This window comes from Poecilia reticulata, linkage group LG2, assembly GCF_000633615.1.
Source record: "Poecilia reticulata strain Guanapo linkage group LG2, Guppy_female_1.0+MT, whole genome shotgun sequence".
NCBI classification, from domain to species: Eukaryota; Metazoa; Chordata; class Actinopteri; order Cyprinodontiformes; family Poeciliidae; genus Poecilia; species Poecilia reticulata.
In genome coordinates, this window is record NC_024332.1 from 40,581,465 (window position 1) to 40,602,952 (window position 21,488).

Genomic DNA, 21,488 nt, shown 5'->3' on the forward strand with positions numbered 1-21,488 from the left:
CACTTTGAACTCTGAACTAAGAGTATGTTATGTGTTCTGCATATCTCTATGAATGAAGAATAATTTTATTAACTTTCGCCACCCGTCATTTTCCGTTTCTTATTTTATTTGTTTAGGATCACAAAGAACTGTACTGTTCACTGTAGCAGATTCACTGCAGGTTCTTTGTTAAATTACTCCACTSAAGCTTTATTGCAAGAAAATKTAATATCCAAGAAGTAGAAAACTATTTACAGGATAAATAAAGAGAGGCCTGTGTGTGACAGGTTCTGTTTAGTGTTGCTTAATAACAGAAAATACAACATTTAAAGAGGAAGAAAAAATGAACACCGACAGGTGAAACATTAATATTGAATCAACCAGCTTTTACAGCAATAACAGAACAAGTCTGACAAATTGCACTGTTAAACATTTGAAGGTGGTAAAACAAAAGTTCACCTGCTGCCTTGAAAAATTAAGAAAATAGTTTGTGTTCYAACTCAGTAATAGACAGAGGAGTAGAAGGTAATAGTGATATTCTTTTTATGAAAACATTTTATTAAATTTACAAAGTACACATGGGTTAAGCAGCAACAAACTGGATCAGACCAAGTAATAAGTTCATGCATGGATGTTTGTGTTTAGCATCTCTGCGTTGCCCTGTGAAGCTGAGCTCAACAGGAAATAGCCAGTCGATGCCTACATGATCCAGATAATGAATAAGTGAGTATAGACAAGGAAGGATTTTGGTCCATACTGATATGAGCAGCAAATGGTGATGCAGATTTATTGGCTGGAAACCAATCACATAAGCTGACTATGTTAGTAGTCAATTAGTCTATCAATAATTCTGATGATGAATCGAATATTTGGGAAAAAAAATTGGCACATTCTGCAGATTTTTGGTTTATTTAAGCCTTTTTTGTACAATTTTAGAAATACATCAAAAATTACAAATGCATGCTTTAAATAAATTATTTAAAATTTGTAGCGTAGCGCCATTACGCTTTTGGAAGTAGCTGTCAGAGTTTGGGTGATCTGTGATAAGGGGACGGACATGGTCAGTCCATCCATTCATGGTCAGTAATCACTGCCCTGTTTGCTTCCGATTCTGGGCTGATAGGAGTTTCCTCTTCTGCTGCTGTAGTTCATTTGTTTTATGATTCAACATGTTGCGTGTTCAGAAACAGGATGTCAGACATATCTGGGTTATAACAAGTAGTTATAGAGCTGCTGCTTAATTTCAATCATCTTGAATCAGTCTATTCATTCTCCTGCAGACATTTACGGAGCATTTCTCCCTCGATAACTGCTGCTAACTGGATATTTCCTGTTTCGTAATGTTCTCAATGACTCTGAAGACGTGTTAACGTTCCAATGATTGGTTTTGAACGTTTATTTAGCTCTTTTTTAATCATCTTGAAAGCCTCCTGATTTTGTCTGCATTCCAGTAATCCTGGTTTAGTCTCATGGAACAGAAGGTGAACATCAAGCACAACATTTGGATAAACCTCAGACCAGATTGTTCCAGCAGTTGAATAGTCAAAGTCTCTGGTGTGATGCATCAGAACCAAGATGACTGGTTTATTCAATGATGACACTGAAACAGAAGACARATGTGATTAGATCACATTTAAAGAATCATGTTTTTCTGCAGGGTGATTATTAAGGTGCACAATTAAGAGGCAGYAAGATAATCTCACCAAGAATGTGGTTGTTATTCTAGAAATGTCAAMTTTTTCTGACTTTTGTTATATTAAATTAAAATATTCTCCATGGCGGCACCCTTAAAYTCAATTTAGGCAAGWTTTTGGTTCACATTTTTCTTCACCACAACAGACTGGAARTTTATCCACAGCGACAAAGAGAAATTGCCCAATTTGTTTGTCTTTGTCTCACTCAATCTTACAATCACTTATAAAAAAGACACCAAATTGCCTAAACTTATTGGCTTGAGAAAGACAGTGACCCTCAAAACAAAACTGAACATCTAGTTCTTATCTATTTTAAGTTTCTAAGTGTCACTGTGCTATTTAGAATGTCTTACTTTYACAATTAAAGAATATGCAACAACCAGTGAGTCTATTATCTCATTCAGACAAACATTCCTCCATAAAACCTGGGGAGCAAAGTTCACAAATGTCAAAAACTCAAATGATTAGTTTTAATCCTGTACTAACAGACAAAGTTTCTATTACCYGTTTCGTCTCTCATGGATGATTCCACGTCTGATCCAACGCGGGATGTGATTGGACAGAAGAAAATGATGATGTCAGATTCTTTCAGGTTTGTCTCCTGGATATTAARTGTCCGCTGTCTGTCCATCTTCAGTTGKTCCTTTACTTGATSATCACCAYGAAATGTCTCACCGGAGCTATTATAGAAAACCTTCACTATGAGTAGTGCAGGGAAGCCTAAGCCTGAAAAAACAAGCAGTCACCAGTTATACTGTGGGGAAGAGTTGCCGTTTGACAGTTGAAAGGTCGAAGTTCACACATTATATTTAAAGCGTCTTTGGGATCTTGAAGTTATCTAGTGATCTGAGTCACAATGCATGAATCGGTTTTTTTTAGAAGCACTAATTATCTTATTCACCATGTTTTTTAAGAATTATTGTCAAATCTGAAGATGGATCTGAGAAAAACATCTGTGTGCAAAAAAAAAAAAAAAAAAAAGCATTTTTAGAGATGTTTACCAGCTGTAATATTAGGTGTGGAAGGGATTGTAGAAAAAAAGAATCCCATGACAGATTGAGTAAAATAAAATCTGAAATATGCAAATAGAAAAAAAAAGTATATTATTTGTTAGAGGCAAATATTTGTTTGCCTCTGCTAAACATTTGTAGTATACATTTGTGACTTTAATTAGACCTATAAGTATTACTGCTGACAAATATGACAGTGTTTAAATCCTCACCTACAGGTATAACTCAGTGTTAAAAACACAAGTAAAAARTGAATACATGTTGATTTAATATCTTCTACAATAAGAGTTAAAAAGTAATTAAGTTAAAAATAACTTTTTAAATAAATAGACACCAGTTATCATTTGTCTATTAGATCAGGACTCAAATTAATTCCACAACTATGTGTAAGCTCAGGGCTAACTGTGACATCACCAGTGATACAACTGTCCACCGTTTAGTTACAATTTAAGGAACGTACCTGGTTTTTCTGTTGTGTCCGTTTCTCCTACAAAGAAAAGAGAAACAATCAGTCAGGTTTTGTAAAATGAGTGTGTATAATTTTGATTTTAAGACTAGGTGTGTAATGGTACACAGATTACATCATACTTTTTCCAGCATCACTTRTTGGTATAGATATTCATTTCAAGAATAGAAACCCTTGCACATACGTTTTGTATTYTGTTCCTCGTTTCTAAACATTACCACTTCAACACTTAATTTCTTTTTGAGCAACTTGTGATTAACTAACTCACTAGTTAAACTTTAAAAGTTTGTCAAYGTGATATTGTACATTTTTCTAGAATTCCTTTTATGTCTAAATATAACATTTGACTAAATTTAAATGCATAATAATTATGCAGTAATATGTACTGACTTGTGATTTCAAACCAATCTGAAGTACTGTATTTTCACCGGATTATAAGGCRCACCTTCAATGAATGGCCCAYTTTAAAACTTTGTTCATATATAAAGTACACCGCATTAAAAGGCACATAGAATAGACGCTAAAGGAGAGGCTGGAGTTACGTTATGCATCCACTAGATGGACCTGCACTAAAGGGAATGGCAACAAAACTGTCCGACTCCGGTCTGCAAAGAGAGCCTTCCGCGACTGGGCCGGGGCGTGGCCGGACKATRGTCACCCTTCTCCGTTCGCGCACAGCATGTTGGTGGAGAACGTGGTGCTAAATGACCTGCAGACGACCTGATTATCAGGTCAGTAGGTAGATAGGTCAGTCAAACTTTATTAACAAACCAGCGTTGACAGCTATCCCAGCATCGCGCACTTCTACTGGCGAAAATGAAGTCGGYGGCTGCTTACCGTAGTTGCTAGACCTATTGTGGCTCAATATTGGTCCATATAAAAGGCGCACCGGATTATAAGGCGCACTGTCACTGTTGGCTTTTGAGGAAATTGAAGGTTTTTAGGTGTGCCTTATAGTGCGGAAAATAACTTTACAAACCTTTGTTTTGTTTCCCCATTTTCTCCTTTACAACCTGCACAGAAAAATTAACACAGATTTGTAAACACAAAATGTAATAATTTACTGAGAGGTGCCCTCTTTATTATACCACAGAAAACATACAAGTAAATTAGCTTTTTTTTTTTTTAATCAGAAGACTCATGAATATTGTTCAACCTTACAGAGTCGTTTTAACTTAAATCTTCCCAATTCAAGAACAACAGCAAAACKGAGCTTCAATATAAAGAAAACAAATCAGATAAGTCATGAGCTAATAAGGGTTCATTTTCTCTCCTGCACCTGGTCTGGTGTGTTCATAGTTGATGTTTACAGGYAAATGTATAAATGCAGTTTGCTACTCTATTTACAAACTGTCTGATCAATTAATCTCAATAAGTGTTCATCCATTCTAGAACTTCYTTGTAACTTCTGTTGACACACCATGTAATTATGGTAAAAACAAAAAAACTTKGTAAATAATTATTGGCTGTTGAAAACCAAATTKATTTGAGTTGAGTTAACAGTTTTTGTGAAACTGGATTTATCAATCCAGTTAATAGAACCCCAGCTCTAGTCCTGACATGGATCTGCTTTGGTGGTTTCRCTGATGTTGAAAAACTCAAACAAGACCACAGTACAGTTTTTCAGAGTCAAACCCAGAAAATCCTAGGTTCATTTCAAGAACAGTTTATAAATACAGGCCAACTTTTGACCTTTAACCTGACCAGATGTGTACAAATATAAATGTGAATGAAAAAGGTTTTCTTCACTCACCACACAGGTTGTAATGGACAGTTTAAGTTTTAWTTTGTTCTCATTAACCATTCTAGTAAAGTGAATGTGCAGCTCAAACATCTTTTCACAATCTGGACACTTCACTGTGCAACGTTGTTCCACATTGTCCTGCAGAAGCAACTGAAACATTCTGTGTTAAAATACAAACATAGAACATTTTTCTCCAATAATAATAATAATAATAAGTCGTTATGTCTACTTTAATTATTCAAAGCTCCCCTTCAGGAGATTCAAGTTCACTGTACAAAGTGTAAATCACATGGTAAAGACAGTAAACCAAAATAAAAACAAACAAACAGCAACCATTATGTGATGAAACAATCCTGCATAGYCATTGCTGTACATCAATAAAATCTTGTGACAAACACAGATAAAAAGACTTAGTAGTATAGATCCAGAAATAAAATAGATCTATCAAAACACTGAAATTTCCCCTTACCTGTTGTTCATAGGTGAATCCCTGACTGACAAAGGGTGGTGACCCATCGTCAGTCTTTTTAAATAGTTTTAATTGGAAATCCAACTTGCCATCTGTCTCCCAATTAAAGTTGACAACAGAAAGAAAACTGTGTTCACAATGGGAACAAATCACTGAGCCTCCTGGAGCCTGAAAAAAAGAGTTTGTGTTAACAAAAATACATGAAGACTGAAACTGATAACTTTCAGGAATCTAAGATAATAATGTGTCAAAAATGAAGGATTTTGCCAGCTGTTGCCAACCGRACACAGCGCTACAGATGCTGTAGTGAAAAACATGACATTCCTGTGAAAATATTTTATTAAAATTTATAAAAACTAATCAACCTACAGTTTTATTACTGTATTGTTTTTACATCYGAGATAAAATACAGATGTTATTTCCCAAATAAGTTATATWTTTATAACTAGTCATGGTTCCCCTTAGCACGTTCTTGTGCAAATTTGGGAAATTCTGAAAGGCATTAAAGAAAAAGAGACTGTCCTATCAGGCCAACACTACCCATATGGGGTGATGGGGGTGAAGGTCATTGTAGACCAGGGGTGCCCAAAGTCAGTCCTCAAGGGCCGGCATCCTGCATCTTTTAGTTCTCTCCCTGGTGGGAGTAACAACCATTTCAGCTTGTCAGTGTCCTGCTTTGGCCTCTAATGAGCCATCATTTGATCCAGCTGCATTAAACCAGGGAGAGAACTACAACATGCAGGATGCCGGCCCTCCAGGACAGACTTTGGGCACCCGTGGTGTAGACTGTCACCTTAGACCAGGGGTGTCAAACTCCAGTCCTCGAGGGCCACTGTCCTGCAACTTTTAGATGCGCCTCTGCTGCACCACACCTGAATAGAATAATTAGGTCATTAGCAAGGCTTTGGAGAACTGATCTRCACAAGGAGGAGGTAATTAAACCATTTYATTCCAGTGTTTTGTACCTGTGGCACATCTAAAAACTGCAGGACAGYGGCCCTTGAGGACTGGAGTTTGACACCWGTGCCTTAGACTGACGAAAATCTCTAAAAATTCAGTCACGTTTAAGCCTTTTATGCCGTTTATGGGTTACATTTTATGAATTATCATAAAAAAAAATCTACATCATTTTCAGATGTCAGACTTTTAGAGGTTAATTGTTCAAGATCATGAAGGTTCTTATCAAATGTTCTTTTTATTGCTAGAGTAATTTTTTGACATAGTGTAGAACACACCAAACAATTTAAGTTTGACTCACAAAAGGCTTCCCACTCATAAAACGTTAATGTACTCCTGCTGAAACTAAGAAATGACTTTGTGACAGATTAGAGGATCACTAGCAGGTTAAGCTAACCTTCATTTACACACCATGTAGAACATGCAATCCTTCAAGTCAGCAGACTGGACTATGAAACTAGCATCATGTTTTACCACTGGATTGAAAACTACAAAAACAATGTAATTTGGTCACATAAAAACAAGCATTTAAGCTGAAAACTTTCATGTGAAACTCACTTGAAAGTTTTCAGTGGACTGAAAAATATTCTCTCTGCCTCTCTCACGTTCAGAAATGCTAATAGATATTATAACATGCACAATTAATTACCATAATATTCTGTTTGCTGATCCTTCTTAGCATTCCAGAACATTTGTTATATTGTTTATGCCATTCTTTAGTTTTTCTTAATTTACAATTGCGATCCCTCACTGTTATGTTTTATAAGACAACGTATTTGACTTGATAACATTTTTTTATACAAGTCATGCTTGTTCACATGCCTGTTTTTTTTTTTTTTTGTTTTATCTTCTGCAGTAGTCTTTTGTGTTAGCATGTGGGAAATGCTCAAATGAAGTCTGACTGATTCTCATGATTGTAGTAAAAACTTTAAATGATGTCTTCATGCCACTCTGATCACATGAATACAAGAAAAATAACTTACCTGGCAGGAATTTGATTTCTGACCGCCTGACATATTTTCTATCTTCTGCTCGTTGGCTTCAATAGAGGTGAAGATACCTATGGAGACAGATGATTGTCGTTCGTGTGGATAAAAAAGACTTCATGTGGCAGGTGTGGTCTCAGGTGTATCTGTCAAATCTTACTTCGTAAAGCATCAGTCTTTTTATTATCAGCTGACATTTACTAATCAACTAAAGAAACAGAAGATCCTCCAAAAACAGAAACTACTATAACCCTAACTATCTCAATATGTGAGGAACAAGTAAAATTGAGTTCATTTCAGTCAGATGAYCGATGGTGCTGTAGTTCCAACTGCAGGTGGAGTGAAAACGTATTTTTTTTCTATTCCTTCTTATAAGCGAAACCGATTCAAACGACAACTGTTCTGGGCTAAACAGCAGAAAGCCAACATGCTACAGTAACACCGGCAAAAARAACTACAGCAAGGTTTACAAAATGGAACAGCAAAAACCAAGTAAAATATAAGTAGAACAATAGATTTACCTTAAAGTCTCTGATCTGGAGTTGTGCCGATCCCTTCCTGCTGACTTTAGTCTTTATATAAGAAGCTCCACCCAGCCCTGGTCATGTGACTTACAGGAAACTGCAGCTTCTATGCAGCTTCTATGCAGCAACAGCAGCTACTTTCACTTTCAACTCAGACAGAGCCGCTGTGTGTTTGGCCTAGATGGGAGTAATCCGATAATGAACTGCTGAAATGTAAATATAAATCTCCTGAGAAGCAAAAAACTGTTTAAAAAAATCTGGGTTGATTAATAATTAGCATTACAATGTCACTTGGTAATGTTGAGCTGATGCATGATCTGGTTCGAGGCAGCAGTGATCTGTTAATCATCCATCCATCCATTTTCTTACACCCCTCAGTGGGGTCAGAAAGGTTGCTGCTGCCCATCTCCAGCTAGCGTACTGGGCGAGAGGCAGGGTCACCTGGACAGGTCGCCAGTCTGTCGCAGGGCAGCACAGAGACACACAACCATGCACACACACACTCACACCTAGGGGCAATTTGGAGAGGCCAATTAACCTGACAGTCATGTTTTTGGACTGTGGGAGGAAACCGGAGTACCCGGAGAAAACCCACGCATGCACAGGGAGAACATGCAAACTCCATGCAGAAAGACCGGGGCCGGGAATCGAACCCAGAACCTTCTTGCTGCAAGGCAACAGCACTACCAACTGCGCCACTGTGCAGCCTGATCTGTTAATCAGTTTGTGTTAAATGTAGGTGAGCTCAAACAGCTAAAACCTGGTTTGTTTTCAAAACTAGTGCAAAACATGTAGAATAGGATTAGAAATCAGATAATGATATATTTGTGAGTGTGTGAGTGAGACTTTAAATCTCAGGGGTTTTACTAGTTAAATATTAAACTTAAAATGTTAATATTTTACAACATATTGAAACCAAAAGCAATGTTTTTTCCCTCCAATTTAAATTTATTTTGTTCTTTAATAGTTATTTTTAAAGTCTAAGCCATCAAAGCTGTCTTAATTTACTTTTTTATTCTCCGCCAAATACAAATCCATAGAAATGATGAGGACTCAATTCTGTTTTTTTCTCCATTTTTTATTTAGCTCCACAAGGAGAGTAAACAGCAAAATGAGAAACCTCAAACCACATGAAATAGATTTGATCCCTTATGTTCTAATATCTTTATTCCTTAGAGCATTTATCTCAGAAGTAGACACTGCCATTTTTTTAACACATTACATGCAAACATCCCTTTTTATTATTACCTACATTTGTTAGTGTTATTTTTCATCTTGATACAGACACTGAAGAAAGCAAAAGCTTCAATAGACAATAGACCCTGTTGAATTGCTTGTATGAAAGGTTAAAGTAAATAAGAATGACTAACATCAAAAGAAAAACATGTTAAGCAGTAAAATAAAAGCTATGAATTAACTTATATTGGGGAAGCTTCCCTTTGGCATGTCTACTTATTTGATAAGGTTTTCAGACACTCTTCTGTAATTAAATTACAACCAGGTAGTTCTGCCAAACAATCCTCAGGCTATCACAAATATTTGACTGTAGACCATAAAATGTCTGTAAAACCAGGCAGCTCTGTGCAGCATTCCCAATGTAATTAGAATTTGTTAAACAAGTACTTCCAAAAAAACATTTATATTCTAGACTAAAGTTTTCCATAATATGATCAAGCAGTACAAATTTTACATCCAGGTAAACACGTTATTCTGAATATTTATTATTCAAGAAATAGTTTCAGCATACCAGTTTCTTTTTCTCTTCTTTTTTAAATTTTAATGCCCCACAAGCCCGCTTCAAAAATTTAATAAAATGTAAACTGTTAATATCAGTTTAATTTTTCTCAATGAAATCGTCTCCAAAGTCGACCATTTTCCTCAGGGCACTCAAGACCAGGATGTCAACATCGTCTTTCAGGTCGATTTCGTCGCTGTAGTTCTTCACAGGGAAGATGCAGTTCATGGGGATTCCCACTGCTGAATGGAAGTCTTTCATCTGAATGTTAAAAACAATCTGTTACTGCTACAATCTTTAGTTGTGTTATGTCTCCAAACAGATGGTCTAAAACTCACCTTTTTTTGCAAGTGTTTGCTTCTGTACACATTCTTCAGGTCTTTCTCTATTTCCCCACAGGCAGCATCGATGTGGGTCATCATGGCCATCTGAGGGATTCCTGCACAGACAGGAACAGATGCCGAGGGAGTCATGGGAACGTTATCCATGGAGATATCCATGGAGACAGCCATCCATCAAGGGTCAACATGCTAAATATTGTTTGTCTAAATAATATGATACTCTATAAACTCACCCAGTTCACTGGCTGTTTCTCTGACCTTCCTCATCTTCTGCAGAATCGACGCATTAATCTGTGGAGCGTTGGCTGACATCACACAGACCAGGACATGAACCTTGTCATCAAGCGAGGGGCTTGGGTTGTAGCCATAATCCTCTTTAGTCAGTGGGGCTATTGGGTTAAACTGCAAAAAAAAAAAAAAAAGAGAAACAGCAAGATGAGACATGAACTTTTAAAATCCAAACAAAATCAAAACATCTGCTTTGATCAACTAATATCCTTCAGATATTTGTAAATCTCACAGCATCTGAGAGGGAAGCAGCACCTGTTACATATCCTAATGTTCAAGCAGCAGGAGAACATGATAAAAATACACCAGAAGGACAATGCTTGCCAAACACACTGGGCTCTCTGTGTCCTCACTCAGTCGACTTTAGCAGCTTTGGTCTTTCAAGCTTTGCCCCCTTCATCTTTACCAGTCAGTGTATTATCTTCCAAACATTGCAAGTTACAAGTTATCCATGCCTGGTTGGAAACTAGACAAATCCCTGCTGGTAAAGCACAGAGCCCAAATGGACAAAGAGCAGCTGTATAGACATCCAAACAGCTATTAGCATCTAATGCTATTATAGCTTTGCTAATTTTTAAAACCTAATTTCAGGAAGCAGCTTAAAGGTGTTTTAACATCTTGTAGTCGGGTAGACTCGGTTGATTGGAAACCAAGATTGGTTTGTTTGCTACATTTTCAGCTGGTGCATTTCACTTTCACGCTGCACTGTGTCATATAAACCAGACTCTTTGAGAAACCTGCTCACCACCTCACCTTGGCGCTGAACCAAGAGCCACTGAAGGAAACGACACAAAAACCTCTGAAGAAGACACTGAGCACAATTTCTGCTGGAAAATAGACTTCCATTGGTTTTGACTGTATTTACCCAGAATGCTCTGTGTTCTGGGTACCTGCTAGTTTTATGTAAGTTATCATAGAACCAGGTAAGGAGGATTTGTATGCAGATTATGTAACTGGTGCAGGAGCTACAGTGTCCATTTCTTATCATTTTACCATAAACGTTGACCAGCTTTCATGTTTGTCACCTGAAAGTGCCTTCATGGAGACCCAGCTTTAAGAATAATTGGTCTGATCATCTGTAGTTTGTTGAAATGTTTGTTACTGTTAACAACTTGAAATTAAACCCTGCTGCTCCAGTTGTTCTGACCAGTACCCTAACTGGTCCCAGCAGTGGGAACTTGCCCTCTCACCTTGTGACCTTCCTTCACGTGTCCCTTCATCGCCAGCGTGATGTCGCTAGCATGAATCCCACTGTTGCTCCCGTCTTCCAGACCCATGACGTCGTTGAAAACCAGAGGAAAAAATGTCTTTGAAGTTCCTCGTCCTACACGGATTTTATGAGTTTCATACTGAAACACAGAGAAAAAACATGTTACACAACTGGAGGAAACAGGAAAAAGCAAAGAGAAAATCTGCACCAGAGCTAACTGTTTGATCTCAGAAATCTAAAAGATCATCCACACAGCTGATGAATCCCTAAATTCAGTTTCTCACAAGACTAAAGTGCTATTTATAAATAAATTAAATCAATCTACAAGACTTTTTGGCTAAATAATTGGCATCATATTACTCCTGTTGTGGAGAGAAACATCTTAGCTCATTACTTTTAAGGTGAAGCTTCTGTCGGAGGTGGTCGCACTGGTCAAAGCAGGAATGGACATTCTGCCTCTGAGGACGTTACTGACAGAGTTGATGAAACTGGATTTTCCAGCTCCAACATGTCCAAACATGAGGACTCGAAGATGCTTGATGTCTTCAACTACAGGTTTGTATTCCTTCACATACTGAAGTTCCTTCTGCTTCTCTCTGAGAACGTAAAGTGGATATATGGATTTAATGGTTTATTCAGAAAACTGTATTTACTCATTGGTGTCATTGTAGAGAGAGATTATGTTCGCAATGAGCGGTTTTATTCAGAAATGCACCTGGTCATATTACACTTCTTTATGTTTTTATAATTAAAAAAGTAGCTTATTTTTATGTGCTTTTAAAATTGTGTTCCGTTTCTAACAATAGTGTTAATAATAATTAAATCTTCAGCCTGAACTTTCATACTAATCTCGCTGACAGGCTATCTCTACTCTGATAACCTCTGATCACTTTTATGGCATCTGAAACTGGCTCAGGATCAAGATATGTACAATTATACATCACTTTTATTACTTACTGCTTAACTACTATCAAATTATTGTCTATATTTACTTGCTTGAATTGTCACTCAAAGATGAACATTTATTACATAGAACATGTTTTTGTTCCAGATTCAGCTTCTTGATCTGATCCAGTGTCTTCCTTCATTTTGTGTTTTTTCATTGTGCCTTTGGTAAAACCTCCAATCACAAACCTGCAGGATCTTCCACACTGAGCAATAACCTCTCCCCTGACGGATGAGCAATAATTTATCTCTCCCAGTACTTTCTGTTTGCTGTAATGTCTTTGTTTTAGATTTTGGCAGGATGAGACAAACCAGCCATCAGTAAACAGATTCATATTTATCACTTTAAAAAGTCTCACTGTAATAAACTCACCCCCAGCGTAGTTCCCTCCATGGTTTGTCCAGCACTGCATGAAAACATGAATAACAATTCTTCAAAAACAATTGAAAACCTGTCAGAAATCTAATTTAATTACTTACATGAAGAAGCAGCCATTATTGTTCCTCTGCAAAGACAAACAGTAATTATGTTCAGCCTTTCATTTAACTAAACATTTGCTTCAATCACAGTTATTAGTTTTGTACTTACCAAGATGATTTGGACAGTGTAGCTCTGCAAAATGTTTTACTCAGCAGAAAAGATAAAGGCTAAAGACAGTGAAAGTGAACAATAAATTATCTGTTTTTGGTCCTCAAAACATCCCACTGTCAGTTCTGTGGTGCAAAATGAAACCAGAATCATCTTTCCCTCCATATAAGTAACTGCTCCCCTCTGAGATTTATCACGTGACGTCTGGAAACTCCTCCTCCTGACTGCAACACTTTCTTTTTCTTTCTTTCCTTCTTCACTTCTAATTTTCTTTCTTTTTTATTTCCTTCTCCCTTTTTTTCCTCCTATCTTTTTTATTTATTTTATTCATTTATTGAACTGATTGTAGGAATTAATTAAACATCACCACACTGGTTTAAATCATCTTTGTCTTACAGTTCAGACTTTGCATTAGCGTATTTGTTTATATTAGTGAAGTATCTCCACAACTAACCAGAGTTACTCATGAAGTTCCACAGGGTTTGGTGCTTGGGACCAAACTTTTTACTTGGATACATGCAATAAATTTCACCCAATTCCCTGAGTGAAACACAATACATACTGACACACAGAAACTGATATATTTAACCCTATAGTTCTTGTACTTACCATAGTTCTGGTGATGGATTGATTACTGAAAGATTTTTCTCCTATTTCCTTAAATATCACCAGTATACGACTCACAAAAACGAAGGATCAGTAGAGAGAGCAACTTTACAATACTTTCTGCCAAAATATGTATTAAAAAACTGTTTGAGGAATTAATTCATAAATGCATTCAAATAAATATTTTGAAAAGAAACATCCTAAACAAATAATCAAAACATATTTATTATCTACTAAAGAAAACAATGCATCCAGTTTGCCCTACAACTTTCTTGTTAAAATACAGGATTAAGAAACTAGTTTTCCATTTATTTTTTCTCTTTATGATCATGTGGGACATTGATCATATGAACCAGTTTAGCAAAGTGAGTTTAGAGAGCCTTTAAACCGACTCAACAAAAGTGAGAATATCATTTTGAAAGTAAATAGGAGCAGTTTTCACAGATTAAGCATGTAATCAGTTTAGATACACCAACCCTGCGAAAGTAAAAGCTGTTTAGCAGAAACTGCAGAGTCTACTGTAAGTCACGTGATCAGGTCTTAATGGGAGGGATTTCTACCGAGACTGTGAAGCTGCAGAGCAGCAAAACGCGGATATACCGGATGTGAACACCATGAACTCTCCAGGTAATATTCTCTTAATTTCTTAGATTCATCAACTGTTTTTATCTCACATTTCAAACAGTATAATTCTTGCAACCTGTGCTTAAGAAAAGACAAACAACTCAGAATTACACAATCTGTTAAGTCACTCTTTGCTTACCGTACTTTTTGAAGTTAATTCGTCGCTTAACGCAGTAAATCCCGTTTGATCTGGCGAAGTGGTGAAAGAATGAGACGAGAGCAAAACGAGGCTAAGTTTGATTGCTTTACATGAAAAGGTTTCAGGTGAGGCAAAAAAGAAAACGTGAAAAGAAAGTTTAAAGAAATAAAATCGTTTATCAGCAAAGGGCGAGTTCGAATATGTTCAGATTTTTTTTCATCGCCAACTTTTATCCTAGTGCTTCTAAAAAACTCGTATATTTTATGATAGTCCAACCTGACTATCTTATAAAATAGTCGGACTATTTTATAAGATAGTCATAAAACACTATCTCACCATTAACCAAATTTACAAATCCTGTTGTATATTTGGCAAATCAACAAGGTTTGCCAAATATAATTTTAGGGTTTGTATTAACATAAACAGATTCAGCAGAACAAAAATAATTTTTGTGATCTACCTGTATATTGGGGAAAATATGTTGCAGTTTGTTTGCAAAAGGTAGTTGCTTTTTAGCCATCATGCAAACAGCATACCCGGAGTTGAAGCCTCCTCTGTTTCAATGTTGATGATGTGTAGAGATGGCTGCAGAGGCGACTGAGGAGGATAATATGGAGGTCAACGGCTTTGGAGAAGAAAAGGATAATAAAGCAGGAAGGCAGCCTGAAGGACCCGCTCTGAAGACTCCCATCCAGGTCAACCAAGCTGGAAACAGTCACTCTGGTGAGCCTCTGATCAGGTGGTTTTGCTCTAGGTTCTTCCGTTTTCCAGGTTTAGAGCAGTTGTTATTTAAAATGACAATATGTTGAACATTTCTTCACAATGTATAACACTGTTCTTAGTGAATGCAATAAAATAGTCTACCTCTTAACTCGGCTCCACTCTCATTTTACTTCTTAAAAAAATTATGGTTTTAGGTTTGTTGTAGGTTGTTAGGTTTGTTGTTTTGTCTAGTAGGAGCAAAACCAAAAGGAAAAAAAAAAAAAACAGATGGAGAACCATTAAGTCAAGGAAAAAGAAAGGAGAGAGGAGGATGGACATATGCAGTATGCAACGTACAAGCAGTCCATGCTCAGTCCAGTCTGAGAATAACGACAGAAATCCCAAATAGTTCTGGGACAATTGAGGAATTAACAAGTACTGAATGATGAAAAATTCACATACTTTCAAAAGCTTGGTAGTTAAAGTGCTGTTTTTTTTTGTTTGTTTGTCTTGTTTTGTTTTTTTGCTCCACTATTGGGAACAGTGGAATGGCATTTATTGTTTTAATGTTATCTAATATTCAGTTTTTCTGATACACTGAATTTGAATTTTTGTTTATCTGTAAGATGTAATCATCAAATTTACAAGAAACAAAGTCCATGTGAAATAACTTTATTTACATTAATATGAGTTTTTCAAACGAATGACAAAAAATGTGCACTTCATATATTTTTTGTGATCTACCTGTGTATTGGGAAAATGTGTTGCAATTTGTTTGCATAAGGTAGGTGCTTTTTAGCCAACACATACAAATAGCTCTGAGTTAATTTCTCCTCTGTTTCAATATCGATGCTGTCCAGAGATAACTTCAGAGGTGGGTGAGGAGAACAACATGGAGGTCAGCAGCTCTGCAGAAAAATCCAACAATGAAGCAAGAAAACAGCCTGAAAAACCCAATCTGAGAGCCACTCCTTCCCAGGTCAACCAAGCTAAAAACACACCTCCTGGTGAGCCTCTGATTAGACCAGTGTGTTTTCTCTAGATTTTTTTACTCTTTCATTTCCCTGGTTCAGAGCTGTTGTTATTTGCAAGGAGAGAGTCAGAAATCTAGTAAGGAGACTCCAGCAACACTTTCAGTGCTCGATCTGATAAGTCTTCTCCTCATCAGATCAAGATAACATTCATAAGGTGTTTTTGACAATCTTCATTCAAATCAATAACAACACGAGCAAGAACTACTAACAGATAAACCTGAACTGAACTTATTACCACTCATTATACTCCATCACAGTCCTCCACAACATGGTAATGTGTCCTTGGATGAGACTCTAACCCAAAAAGTTATAAAAGTCTTTAGATTTCTGCCTTCGATCAAAATTGTATTTTTAATTTCCTGTTTTCATTCCATGGATCTGGTCTCAAACTCTAGTGCTTTTATGCATATTATGTAATATCAGTTGTCATGTTCAGCTCTTTTAAGTTCTGGCTTGGACTATGATTTTTTAGGCTGCCTGTTTTCTGTCTACAGTTACACTACGTATGTGTGTATTTTATCTTGTTGGTACATAATGAAATTATGTCAATCTATCATGTAGATTAACAAAATGCCAGATCTTTTTATATTTACTACAAGTAAATTTTTTATAAATTAGTCACAAAATGTCCATTCCAGCACAGATGTCAAAGCAGGATAAATATATTTTCATTCTGTTTGGCCAATAGAAAACCACTTTATTATAGAGATTTTTTATATCTTCCTTCTCAGTATTTGCTTAACAATTAAAACAGATTTTATCAATGGCAAAAACCCTCTAAAACTATTTCCATAGGAAATCTGAGGCCAAAACTGGTCAAACCTTCAAGTAAATCGGATTGATTCTCATTTTTGTATAATGAAATTACATTAACATTTTACTGACCTCCTAAAATAGTTTTATTTCATAATAAAATTTGAAGATGACAGACATGAGAGCAAATTGGTAGGGTGGTTTGTAGGATGGCATGTTTGGTAAAAGTGCTAATTAAGTCAAATAAAATGGAGTGAGTTATTTATTCCAGAACAGTGAATAATCAATAACCAAAAAGTATAATTTCATCAGTTAACATGTAGGTTAAAACGCATATGACAAACAAGGGAAAAAATTCTGAGGAAACAAAGTTCAGATTACCTTAAGTAAACGTTTTACATAGAAAATATTTGTGAATTAGTTTGGGAAATATTAAATTATAGTCATTATTAATGACCTTGCTGACACCAAAAACCATCAAACAAAATATTATCTGTAGAAAAAAATCTTGGCGTGTTCACCTTTGGAAAGATCCATGAAGATGTGGACCATAATAGTTTAAAATTTAAACCAATGTCACAATTAAATGATTATGAAACCTGTCCTGTTTAGCTGAACATCCAATCACTTGTCTTCATAGATAACCTCATTTCTGTGGAGACATCTGAGCCAAAAAACAAAAAGACAAAGACAAACTTTGAATCAGGAAAAGAAATCAAAGCATTCAAGGTAAGGCCACTTGTATTCAGAGTTGGGTAGTAACGAGTTGCATTTACTCAGTTACGTTTACTTGAGTAACCTTTTTGAAAAAATTTACTTTTAGGGAGTATTTTTACTACACTGTACTTTTTACTTTTACTTGAGTAATTTTATTATGAAGTATTGCTACTTTTACTTGTGTAAAATTCTGGATACTCTACCCACTGCGAGTAACTTCAATGAATGAAGAACAAGATTGTTTTAACCCAAAATTCACCAGCAACAGACACACATCTGCAGTTTTTGTTAGTGTCATAAGTTTTATTTTAAAAGAAATTGATTTGGAACATTTTTTCTTTGTCTTTTATTTAGAAAAAATAAAAGACTTTTTATTAAGCATGACTTAAATTTGTAATGTTAAACACACTAAATGAATTAAGTTACAAAAACTTAGCAAATTGTGTTGGATAAATGTAATGAATTGAGTTGGATGATCATAATATATTGAGTTGAATGAACATATTCTATTGAGTTGGTCAAATGTAGGATTTGAAACTTGCAGTGAACTCAATTGTTTCAAGTAAAGTCAAAGTAAAAGGTTCCTTTAAATAATTTAAGTTGGTTATATTTGCAACATTTAAGTTGCAAATATACTTATTTGCAACTGGTTTAGTGAATTGTCATCACTAAACCAAATTAATTAAGTGAGATTAATGTAAATAGAACTATAGCCAAAACACTTTTTAGAGTGTGTTGAAGTAGTGATACTCTTTCTTGAGTACAATTTTTTGGTTACTCTGCCCACCTCTGCACTTATTCTGCATTGTTATTAGAGGGCTGAAGGCAATTTTTCTGTGATGTGCAAAAATGATGAAGATCCGATTTTTAAAAGTTTTCTGTTTGTAAAATGTTCAAGTCTGTGAGGTGAAATAATGAAAATGGCAATAAAATAAAATTAATAAACAATCTTTTTACGATCTTTAGTTTTTAACACCAATTGTCTCTCTTGATTTCTCAGACTGAAGGCACTAAAAAGAGCTGGATGAAATGTCCAAAGTGTCATGAAGAGATTGTTCCATCTGTCAAATTCCAGAAGGAGACACATGGCCAGTGTGAGTTCAATATTGTTCTGCACCAGGACAGTGGAGATAACTCCACTAGCATGTTCACAAACAAGATACCTTTTACAGAGGTAAGTTAAAACCTCCTGATCGATGAAAAACAATGTTCCCCTTCATTATTTCTTTTTCCCTTTTCTTTTTTCCACTTCAGTGCTTCAGATAATTAAATAAACTTTAACATTAGCAAAAGATAATAAAAGTAAAAATAAAATAAGATCTTCAAATTATGATTGAATTTCCTAAGGTAAAAAAGTACGCTTAGCCTTTCACACTGAATTCTGCTCAGAAACATTTATTTTGAATAGAGCATAAGCAATTCGAGAAGATAATGTCCTCAACCATTGCCATTACCGCTGACATTAATATTTGTATTTCAAAAAAGTTTTTTTTTTCCTTCATTGTAACAAATTTCAGCCATATTTAGTAGTGTCTAACTTGCACTCTTTCAGATCAGGAGAAAACAGAATGTATGCCTATCACATTTACAGAAGGTTCTTCAGGTCCCAAACAATCAAAAGAAGTCCAACACCATCACACTTCCACCACCATATTTGACTATTGGTATCATCTTCCTAATTTTATCTAGATGTAGTGAGACACACCCTCTCCTTAAGGTCCACATAATGTTTTCCCAAAAGTCTCGAGGACCATAAATGTGATTTCTTGTCAGTGCTTTAATATTTTGTTTAGTTTTGTTTTTGTCTGTGACCTATATATAAATATTAATCAAGATATCTCCAAATGAATGTACTCAAATTAGGTAATCAAAATGAGTTTCACAGATTCGCCCTTTCATTAAGAAGAGACTACTTGCAATACGTTTCTCAGTCTCACACAATGTTCGATGCATGCATTAAAATAGCAGAAAAGCTTAATCTGTTTTTGTTATAGCTAACTTACTGTGTATATATATATATATATATATATATATATAATATAATATTTTTCACTTTGTAATGTAAACTTTCTCTTTTTTTCTCCTCAGGCTGCTGTTAATCAGAGTCAGAATGAGTGTCTGAAATGTAACCACAGTATCACTTATGAAAGTGTTGCTAGTACTAATAAGATGGGTGGATTCGACATTGAGTTGACCATTGATATTTCTAAGGTAAGCTAACATGACTAGTCATCCTTCCTTAGTCCTCTGATTTTAATTGTCTGGGTTTATAGATCTATGTACATAGACCTGAATTAAGGAAACCAAAATTTTCACAATTTAGCGATCTGTAGTTCATGCAGAGCTCCTGTCTGTGTATCATTTCATAACCAGTGTTGAATTGTTGACAATACATTTTCATCATACTTTTCTGTCAACAATCCAGAAAACTTAAAAGTAAAAATGTAAATATTTTGACTTGAACTATGAAAAATATAATTGACAAACTTATTAGGAGATGAAATTCAGTCATGTTCAATCTTAGTCATATAGAAAGACGGGATGAGTTGGAAAAAATATGAGATAATAATTAATATTCTAAAAAAGTAAAAAGTGAAAGGCAACAAGGTGAAAATTACTTGTTGCCTGAAGAAATTCATAAAAATGATGCAAAGATTAAAATAATAAAATGTGGATTACAATTACCTCTAAGGTTTTACATGAGCATTTCATTCTTATGATCTATGAAGCTACACAAGTGTTTTCTTGTCTTTGCAATACAGTCCTTTATTATTTACATTTTATTATTTATCTACAGTGACGATGGAGAATGAGAGGGGACTAAACAAAATCTCTTGTAATGGTTACACAACTTCAAGCCAAATGTAAAACTTACACATAATAAAGAAAAATCAGCAAATGTCCAAATTTAGCTGCCCTTTGCATTTAACCCTCTCAAACTCTGCAAAGATTTGAGGACAAATCACTTCCAAAGCTTTTATGCTACATTCAGTAAAAACCTGTACACATGATTGTCTACATGTCAAAACAAAGACTTAATGGGTTTTTTTCTTCTCTAATAATGGCACAGTTCTATTTTAAAGTTCCTAAACATCAACATCATCTATTTTCAAGTGGTTTTATTATTAAATATTTCTATCCAGACATTGCTAAAACCTGGTTAGAACTTACTAATTTCAGTTCAATAATCTTCACTTTTTCAAGCTGAAGAAAATAATAAAATATAGTTAATTTCTGAAATGTTTATACTGAGTTGAGTAAAAGAATTAAAAGATAATAAATTTTTATAGTTTTTGCTTCTTGACTGAAGCATTCACACTGTACTGGAAATGCTGTCACAAAAAATATTCAGTTTATTTAATTTCAGTATATTAATATAATGCAAGTGACTAAACCTAAATTAAAAAGTGGTATGAAAATTTTCTCTGATCTAAACCACAGCTGGTTTATAAAAGTTGAAGTAGCAGTAGCAGGTTTTGATTATTTCTGTGTTCAGTCCTGACAGTTTGGTCTAGTAGGATGGTGGGTCTGGTTGCCTTTACAGTGTCAGGCCATATTTGCTCAGCAGTGGGTGCAGGCAGTTGAAAATCATTTACATTCAATGTAAACAAATGTAAATGTATAAGCTTTTTCTTACATGTTTTTTCTGGATGTTTCTTCTGTTTGTAGCAGCACAAGTTGAAAGAGGAAACTATGGGTTCGTTGTTTGCCTTTGATCAGTTTTTAAATCCAAATTTTAGCTACATGAAAGCTAAATCATTGTTTTTATAGTAACTAAGTTAAAACTTCCTGCTCTCTCTGCAGAAAAATCATCTGCACAGATGGACAACTTGGGTAAGTCAGTTTTATTTTAGTAACTATTGCAAATATAAGTTAACTCACAAACTCTGTATGAAAATCTCTGTGTTTAGGTGCAAGTGGGACACAAACACAAAACAGGAATTGTGATGAAGGGATGGAGCAAGATGACATGGAG

At 35.4% G+C, this 21,488-nt stretch overlaps 2 protein-coding genes across 3 annotated transcripts; both read right to left on the reverse strand.

Moving 5' to 3' along the window:
- Positions 1 to 505: 505 nt before the first annotated feature.
- LOC103460082 (uncharacterized) lies at positions 506 to 7,899 on the reverse strand. 2 transcript variants are annotated; one of them, XM_008402083.2, is made up of 8 exons: positions 7,827 to 7,899; positions 7,303 to 7,379; positions 5,363 to 5,530; positions 4,903 to 5,043; positions 4,129 to 4,162; positions 3,144 to 3,170; positions 2,178 to 2,399; positions 506 to 1,579 (listed from the first exon to the last, which is right to left on the reverse strand). In XM_008402083.2, exons 2-8 carry the CDS (start codon positions 7,333 to 7,335, stop codon positions 1,326 to 1,328), a joined length of 879 nt encoding a protein of 292 aa, XP_008400305.2. In that variant the 5' UTR covers positions 7,336 to 7,379; positions 7,827 to 7,899; the 3' UTR covers positions 506 to 1,325. The 2 variants fall into 2 exon arrangements, with proteins under 2 accessions (XP_008400305.2, XP_008400296.1); XM_008402074.2 differs by having other exon boundaries at positions 4,903 to 5,053.
- A 1,748-nt stretch (positions 7,900 to 9,647) lies between these two features.
- LOC103460073 (interferon-induced protein 44-like) lies at positions 9,648 to 13,095 on the reverse strand. Its single transcript, XM_008402067.2, has 8 exons — positions 12,938 to 13,095; positions 12,829 to 12,854; positions 12,722 to 12,755; positions 11,798 to 11,999; positions 11,384 to 11,542; positions 10,139 to 10,307; positions 9,903 to 10,003; positions 9,648 to 9,825 (listed from the first exon to the last, which is right to left on the reverse strand). Exons 2-8 carry the CDS (start codon positions 12,842 to 12,844, stop codon positions 9,664 to 9,666), a joined length of 843 nt encoding a protein of 280 aa, XP_008400289.1. The 5' UTR covers positions 12,845 to 12,854; positions 12,938 to 13,095; the 3' UTR covers positions 9,648 to 9,663.
- Positions 13,096 to 21,488: the final 8,393 nt, after the last annotated feature.

Coding starts and splice junctions, on each gene's coding strand:
- LOC103460073 (XM_008402067.2), bottom strand. Junction 12,000..12,721: donor TGGAGGGAACTACGCTGGGG/GTGAGTTTATTA, acceptor TTACGTTCTCAG/AGAGAAGCAGAAGGAACTTC. Junction 10,308..11,383: donor ACGTGAAGGAAGGTCACAAG/GTGAGAGGGCAA, acceptor TTTTTTTTGCAG/TTTAACCCAATAGCCCCACT.